This window comes from Rhincodon typus, chromosome 18 (genome assembly GCF_021869965.1).
Source record: "Rhincodon typus isolate 14 chromosome 18, sRhiTyp1.1, whole genome shotgun sequence".
In the NCBI taxonomy this organism is placed as follows: Eukaryota; Metazoa; Chordata; class Chondrichthyes; order Orectolobiformes; family Rhincodontidae; genus Rhincodon; species Rhincodon typus.
The window spans coordinates 56,320,003-56,327,689 of NC_063349.1; the positions used below are offsets into that span (position 1 = coordinate 56,320,003).

Consider the following 7,687-nt stretch of genomic DNA (forward strand, 5'->3'; position numbering starts at 1 on the left):
CCACCAATCTTAGTGTTGTCTGCAAACTTGCTGATCAGACCATCTATACCTTCCTCCAGATCATTTATGTATATCACAAACAACAGTGGTCCCAACACAGATCCCTGTGGAACACCACTGGTCACAGTTTTCCATTTTGAGAAACGCACTTCCACTACAATTCTCTGTCTCCTGTTGCCCAGCCAGTTCCCTATCCATCTAGCTAGTACACCCTGGACCCCATGCAACTTCACTTTCTCCATCAGCCTACCATGGGGAACCTTATCAAACGCCTTACTGAAGTCCATGTATATGACATCCACGGCCCTTCCCTCATCTATCAACTTTGTCACTTCCTCAAAGAATTTTAAATTAAATTAAATTTTAAATCCTAAATCCTAAATTAAATCCTATTTTAAATCCCATTTTAACTTTAAATCCTAAATTAAATTTTTTAGAACATTTTCGTTTCTGTTATGGCAGATAAGGTGAATTTAAATACAGTTCCAAAACAAAAAAAAATGAAGGGCTACAGGAAAAGAATGGAAAAACGGGACTAATTGGATTTTCAAAAATTTGTTTTTATTCATTCACAGGATGAGGGGCGTCGCTGGCCGGGCCAGCAGTTACTGCGCGTCCCCAATCGCCCAGAGGGCAGTTAAGAGTCAACCACATTGCTGCGGGTCTGGAGTCACATGTAGGCCAGACCAGGTAAGGATGGCAGTTTCCTTCCCTAAAGGACATTAGTGAACCAGATGGGTTTTTCCCAACGGTCAGCAGGTTACATGGTGCCAGAGTAGGTTTTTAAAAAATTCCAGATTTTTGCTAAATTCAAATTTTGAAAACCATCTATCATGGTGATAGTCAAACCTTTTCCCCCAAGATCATTAGCCTATGTTTCTGTGTTGCTAAGCCAGTGACATTACCATTATATTACTGCCTTCCCAAATGGATTGTTCTTACAAAAAGAGTTAGGGCAGACAAGATGGACCAAATGGCCTTGAGCCACTTTGTAAGATTATGGTGGTATTTCAGTGTGCTACCATTTCTCAATAACGTGTGATTGACCTGTACTTAAAACATTAATTTTACAATTCCTGTTTCTCATCAATCATGGCAATAAGCCTGAAGTATCTGCAACCGTTATCAAAGAACATTTGGAAATCCTGTATGAATTTTTCTGTGGGCCTGAAGTGCATTACTAATATTTAATTCTGACCTTCCGTCCATCAAGCTGACTTTTAAAGAGCATGACAAACTCACCACGGAATAAAATTTTGTAAGTTCTTTGATCCAATGTTATCTGGATGGAGTTTTGCAAATTCTGTTGATACTGACTCTCAATGTCAGCGCTTCTGTTGCCCTGCTAATAAAGAGATTAGTTACAGTCATTAGCTACAAAACATTACTAGCTCTGATGCACCACAAAAGCAAGTAAAGAAGATAACATAAGGAATAGGAAGAGGCCATTCAGCCCTTTAATCCTGTCCTGGCATGGAATAATGGCTGACTTGTAGCTGAATGCCATTTACTCATATTTGTTTATATTCTGTGATACCCTCAGCTAAAAAATGACAATTGATCCCAGCCCTGAAAGATCTAACTGACTCCCAGCATTCAATTTATTTTGGTGAAGGGGGCAGATTCTAGATTTCCACAACGTGGGGCAGCTCGGTGGCTCAGTGGTTGGCACTGGTGCCTCACAGTACCAGGGACCCGGGTTTGTATTCCACCCTTGGGTTACTGTCTGTGTGGAGTTTCCATGTTCTTCCTGTATCTGTGTGGGCTTCCGCTGGGTGCTCCGGTTCCCTCCCACAGTCCAAAGATGTGCAGATTAGGTGGATTGGCCATGCTAAATTGCCCATAGTGTCAAGGGATGTGCAGGCTAGGTGGATTTGTCATGAGAAATGCAGGGTTACAGGGATAGGGTATGGAAGTGGGTCTGGGTGGGATGGTCTTCAGTGGGCCAGTGTGGACTTGATGGGTGGAATGGCCTAGTTCCACACTGTAGGGATTCTGTGAACCTTTGATGTGAACAAATGGTTCTTGATTCCGCCCCCCCCACATAGTCTGGCTCTAATTTTCTGCTACCATTGAGCAGCAGTTAGACAGAGCAGATGGAAAGATTGGAAGGGAATTCTAGAGTGAAGTGTCCCGACCACTCTGCACCATTAATGGAATGGGATGATGCAACAAAGACTAGTGTCAGCACAAACGGTTGGCAAAGTTTTCAGACAAAGGCTCTAGAGGAATTGATGCATGATGCCAGCTTTTGACTCAATTTGTTGTATCTTAAACTCAGAGTCTGAAGCTGGGAGTTCAAGACTCAGTCCACTACAAAGTCTTGGTTAACACACCCAGTTGGGCTGCAAGAGAGACAGTAGAAACTGCCGATGCTGGAGTCTGAGATAACAAGGTGTGGAGCTGGATGAACACAGCAGGCCAGGCAACAGCAGAGGAGCAGGAAAGCTGACGTTTCGGGTCTGGACCCTTCTTCAGAAAATGAAGAAGGGTCCAGACGCGAAATGTCAGCTTTCCTGCTCCTTTGATGTTGCCTGGCCTGCTGTGCTCATCCAGTCAGGCTGCAGGTGTGTTGCATTGCATGAAGTTCTAGCTTATAGTACCCCGTCAGTTGGCAGTAAAAGATCCCACAGCACTTGAAGAGCAGGTCAATGCTCTAAATGAAATACTTCCTTCTGAAAAGATGACCTGGTCCCTTATCATATTGCTCTCTGTAGGCCTTTGCTCTGTGCAAATTAGTTGTTGCAAATGCCACACTAAAACAGCGAACAAAACCAGACATCCTGAGGACATGAAAGGCACTACAGAATTGCAAGTTATTCATTTAAATAACAATGCAATCTTTGAAGTAAACCTGTTGTGTAATGGGTGACAGTTGGTAATAGAGAGGAGAGGACTTGAAGTGGGGTAGGATGCAACCAGTGGTGCTTTGGGAAGAAGAGATTGTACTGGGTGCATTAAAAGGAAGTCAATGAGGGCAAGGTCACAAACAGGGCTTTGATCCTGGGTAGGATATAAACCTGTTCTCTTACCTTGTCTGAAAAGAGTTTCCAATTGTGTTTATAATGGTAATACCACAGCCATTCATCCTTCACTGGGGAATCACCGAGAGTCTTACGCCGAACTTTGAGGTCTTTTCCACGCACTTTCATTTTATTAAAATCAATTGAGATCATGCTGAAAAATATGGAACATTTTTAAAATTTTTTTTTCTAATCAAGAACCCTTACAGCAACATTATTTTTATCAACCTGTTCAGGGATGTTACTATATGCCTCTAGAGCAGATGGGACTTGAACCTAGGACTCCTGGTTCAGAGGCAGTGACACTACCACTGTGCCAGAAGACCCTACAAATCTTTAGCTAACAATGCAGTACAGCTGTACATCGATCGTAAATGCCACACAGTACATTGGCTAATTACCACAGTGGGCAGAATGTAGTGCCCTCTCCCATGGCACTTACCCATTGAGAGAATCTTACCCCCTCCCCCCCAGCCTCTGTATGTGATGGAAAGGCCCCATCACCAGTTGAGGTCCTTAATGTGGGTAAATAATGTGCACTCAAGGGCTTCACCCCTACCCCCCACAAGATTCACACAGCGGTGGGCACGTAGTGCAAAAATGGAACCTCGGTAAAATTGCTTGCAGGCTTCTCATAGGGGTAGGAAAGATCCTTGTTCAAGAAGGGTTTCTCCCTCCCCACAGACTCCCTTCCACCATCATTCAGCCACGTTGTTAAGATTATTCTTGACTGAGATAGACAAAGTTTTAATCAGTATTAGGGGGAAAGGCAGGAAAGTGGACTTGAGGATTATCAGATCAGCCATGAACTGATTAATGGCGAAGCAGAGGCAATGGGCTGAATGGCCTATATTGGCTCCTGCATCTTATAGTCCTAGTTGTTGTCTGACAGCTCACTGACTGGTTTCAGCTGGAGTGGATTTGGAGGAGAAAGAGGTGGTGTCCTCTCTAATTAAATAAAAGTCATGTGCCACATACGGATCAGCATGTAATCATAGAATGAAACAGCAGCGGGGGAGAGCCATCTAGTCAATGCCAGACCCACTCTTTGGCCTTTACCCTGCAAATGTTACCTTTGTGTTTTAGTCAATTTAGTTTTGAAAGTTATGAATCTTCTTGCTTTCAGACAATGCAGTCCCTATCACAGCAATTCACGTGAAGAAATGTTCCCTTATATTGCCTCGTGTTTTATTGCATTCTGTCAACATCTCCTTCATTGCTTCTTTATATCTCTTATTGATCCATCAGTGACTTTGTAAATCATTTTATTCCATTTAATTCTATTTCCTCAGGTGTGGATCATGCAAACAGGAGGACTCTTGCCTGGGACAGTCCCGATTAACTTATCAAATTTTCACCTACTTCTCGAGGTAACTTGGGATAGAAACCATTAGCTTTGGGAATGATTGATCAGTCATTGTTCACCAATCATTTTACCAGTTCATAGTTTAGCCCAGTTTATGGCAGTCAACCCCTGTCTCATTGCTTTAAGGTCAACCTCATTTGAGTTTGTCACTCACACTCTCTTTCTCAAACCCATTACTAAATTTCATCATATTATGGCACTGTATCAGTATTAAATTGTTGACTAATTCAGGATTATTTACAGTCATTTATGGGATAGCAGAATGCCATTTGGCCCATTGAGACCATGCTGACCCCCCGTGGAGTATTTCAGACGGTATAACTCCCCTCTCTGAACACCACTTTGTGAGGAGTTAGTAAGTACTGCAGATGCTGGAGTCAGAGTCAACACAGTGTGGAGCTGGAGGAACACAGCACGTCAGGCAGCAGAGGAGCAAAGATGACATTTCGAGTTTACAGCCTTCACTTCCTCACTGATATTATTTAATCTATGATGGTGTGTTGTCTTGTGGTTCAGGAATACTTTATTCCAGAAAGTTATTCTAAATACACTCAAAACATTCAGGGACTTTGGGACTTGAACTGTTTCATTTTCACCAGGTTATGTAGAAATTGATCACTCTGATTTTATGACAGAATGCTCCAATATCCACCTTAATATCTTGGAGACATGAAGGACTGCAGATGCTGGAAGGTAGAGTGTATAGGTATGAGGCTCCCACTCCTTATGTTATCGTCTACACTTGCTTTTGTGGTGCATCACAGTTAGTAATGTTTTGTAGCTAATGACTGTAATTAATCTCTTTATTAGCAGGGTAGCAGAAGTGCTGACATCTGAGAGTCAGTATCAACAGAATTTGCAAACCTCCATCCAGATTACATTGAATCAAAGATCTTACAAGATTTTATTCCACGTTGAGTTTATGCCATGCTGTTTTGGCTCAAAACCTTGACTTACCTGCTCCTCAGGTGCTGTCTGACGTGCTGTACTTTTCCAGCCTCACATCTATAGAATGCATGTTAATACTTCCACCTGCAGCTCCGTAGACCAGGGTTTTGCATCCTTTTCTGTGTGGCATGAGTGTTCCTTGCCACTTACTAACCTCAGCCTGGGTGCTGTCCAGGTCTTGCCTGATATAGACTGCTTCAGAATCTGAAGGATCTCACATTGTGAGAGAACATTCTGTTCCATCAGGGAACATCTCACTCCTGACTTCATGGTGAAGGGGAAGTCACTGATGGAGCCACCAGAGATAGAAAACCTCAACCAAGCTCTGAGACCTGTGGATGTCAATGTTAGATACCTTGCCTGAATTATAATCTACTGCTTTATATCCCGGTAATCCATGGGACTCTCAGTAGCTCACCCGTATTTTGTGTGGTAAAGTTTCATGCCTTTTGTTCCAGGCATCGAGTACTGAGCCTCGATCACATGGTCGTGCTTGATATCATTCCATTCTTTGCCATTCTGAATCTGCCATCGGTAATGTTTCTCGCTTGGCTGCCTTCTGCCTCCTGTGGATTTGGAAGGTAACACTTCAGATAGGACAAGAAGAATCACAAAAGCACTTTACTGTTCCACAATTCTCAGGGAGAGAGAGAACGAGAGAGACAGATGGAGAGACAGAGAGACAGATGGAGAGACGGAGAGACAGATGCACCATGGACTGGCTGATCATGTTGTGGCATTCCTCCACTAAGCTTGCAAGGATGACCCTGAGCTTCCTCCTCATTTTAATTCTGTGTCACCATGCCCATTCACACATTCTAATGATGCTCGAGTCTTGAGCAGTGGCACATTATCTCTCAATGAGCCAATTCACAAACTACTGGACTCAGCAATTTCAATAACTTCAGATCAGAACTGTGTTGAGGGAGGAGGAGGGTGGTATTGGAGGAGTTGCTGGTAATGCCTCTGCTGTTGCTATTTACACCTCCTCTTGATCTTGCTACTGTTGATCCAATCCGTGAAGATGACAGGTCAGCACTCCTCCGACGCTGCCCAATGGCCTTGGAGGAGGTGGCAATAGAGGTGTTATCTTCCACGCCTTCATGTGTCCCATGCCAAACCTCCTTTCTGCTTTGTCCCATTATCCCTTCTGTCACTAAATCACTCCAAACTTTGTCTCCTGGGACATAGTGGGCTTGTCATGGTAAGTCTTTGCACAGCTTGGAGCCTAGGAAATGGAAGTTGTTACAACCGTGTGTGGAAAAACTAAAATTGTTAATGCACAAGAGGCCAAAATTGAAGGAGTGTAGATATCTTGGAGGATTACTCAAACATTCAGTTCCTCAGCCATTTCCTTGTTCCCTACGACTATCTCTCCACTGTCATTTTCAAGTGGTCCAATGTCCACTTTTGCCTCTCTTTTGTCATTTATATATCTAAAGTCCTTTATATATCTAAAGTCCTCCTTTATATTACTGGCTAGCTTACCCTCATATTTAATCTTCTCCCTTCTAGAAACTCCTGCCATTGCTGTTCCACTATCTTTCCTGCTAAGTTCCTCTCCCAGTCAATTCTGCCCAGCTCCTCCCTCATGCCTCTGTAGTTGCCTTTATTCAGCTGTAAAGGCTGTGGAGGCCAGGTCATTGAGTATATCTGAGATGGAGATAGATACGTTCTTGATTGTCAAGGGGATCAAGGGTTATGGGAAGAAAGCGGGAGAATGGGGTTTGAGAAATGTATCAGCCATGATTGAATGGTGGAGCAGACTCGATGGGCTGAATGGCCTAATTTCTGCTCCTATGTCTTATGGTCTAATCTGTTGACCAAGTTCAGCATCGGTGGAGGGATTCATAATGGAATGCTCAAAGAGGCCAGGATTTGGGAGTGTGGAGATTTGAGAGGGTTCAAGGAAGTTACAGAAGTTTGGATTGGAAGGATTTCAGATCACGCTGATACTTGTAAAAGAAAACGTTGCTATGGATGCTTTCAATCGCACAGTCTGCCTGATAAGCAAACTCACTTCTTGGTGTGTCTTCATTTGATGATGAGGAAGATTCAGAGACAGATCTCATCCTGTGGCTCAATCTGCAATTTTCGCCATATCTGCAATTTCCGTTGAGGTAATATTTGCAAACATGCAGATACGTACAGTTCCTGTTCTTGCATTTACCTTTGTTGTAAAACTTGCACGGCTGTAAGGAAAACAAAGTATTGACATTAAAACACATACTGAAGATTCCAAGATAACAAGGTGTAGAGCTGGATGAACACAGCAGGCCAAGCAGCATCAGAGGAGCAGGAAGGCTGACGTTTCGGGCCTAGACCCTTCTTCAGAAATGGGGGAGGGGAA

The 7,687-nt window shown here is 43.3% G+C and overlaps 1 protein-coding gene across 1 annotated transcript in view; it reads right to left on the minus strand.

Moving 5' to 3' along the window:
* Nucleotides 1–1,086: 1,086 nt before the first annotated feature.
* The window catches only part of si:ch211-244b2.4 (uncharacterized protein LOC541512 homolog), a 19,127-nt gene continuing 12,526 nt past the window's right edge, over nucleotides 1,087–7,687 (minus strand). The window contains exons 4-8 of the mRNA XM_048607468.1: nucleotides 7,358–7,529; nucleotides 5,756–5,903; nucleotides 3,033–3,177; nucleotides 1,199–1,342; nucleotides 1,087–1,113 (exon numbers count right to left, since the gene is read on the minus strand). Coding sequence (XP_048463425.1) covers nucleotides 1,087–1,113; nucleotides 1,199–1,342; nucleotides 3,033–3,177; nucleotides 5,756–5,903; nucleotides 7,358–7,529 — 636 coding nt within the window. The remainder of the gene's footprint in view (nucleotides 1,114–1,198; nucleotides 1,343–3,032; nucleotides 3,178–5,755; nucleotides 5,904–7,357; nucleotides 7,530–7,687) is intronic.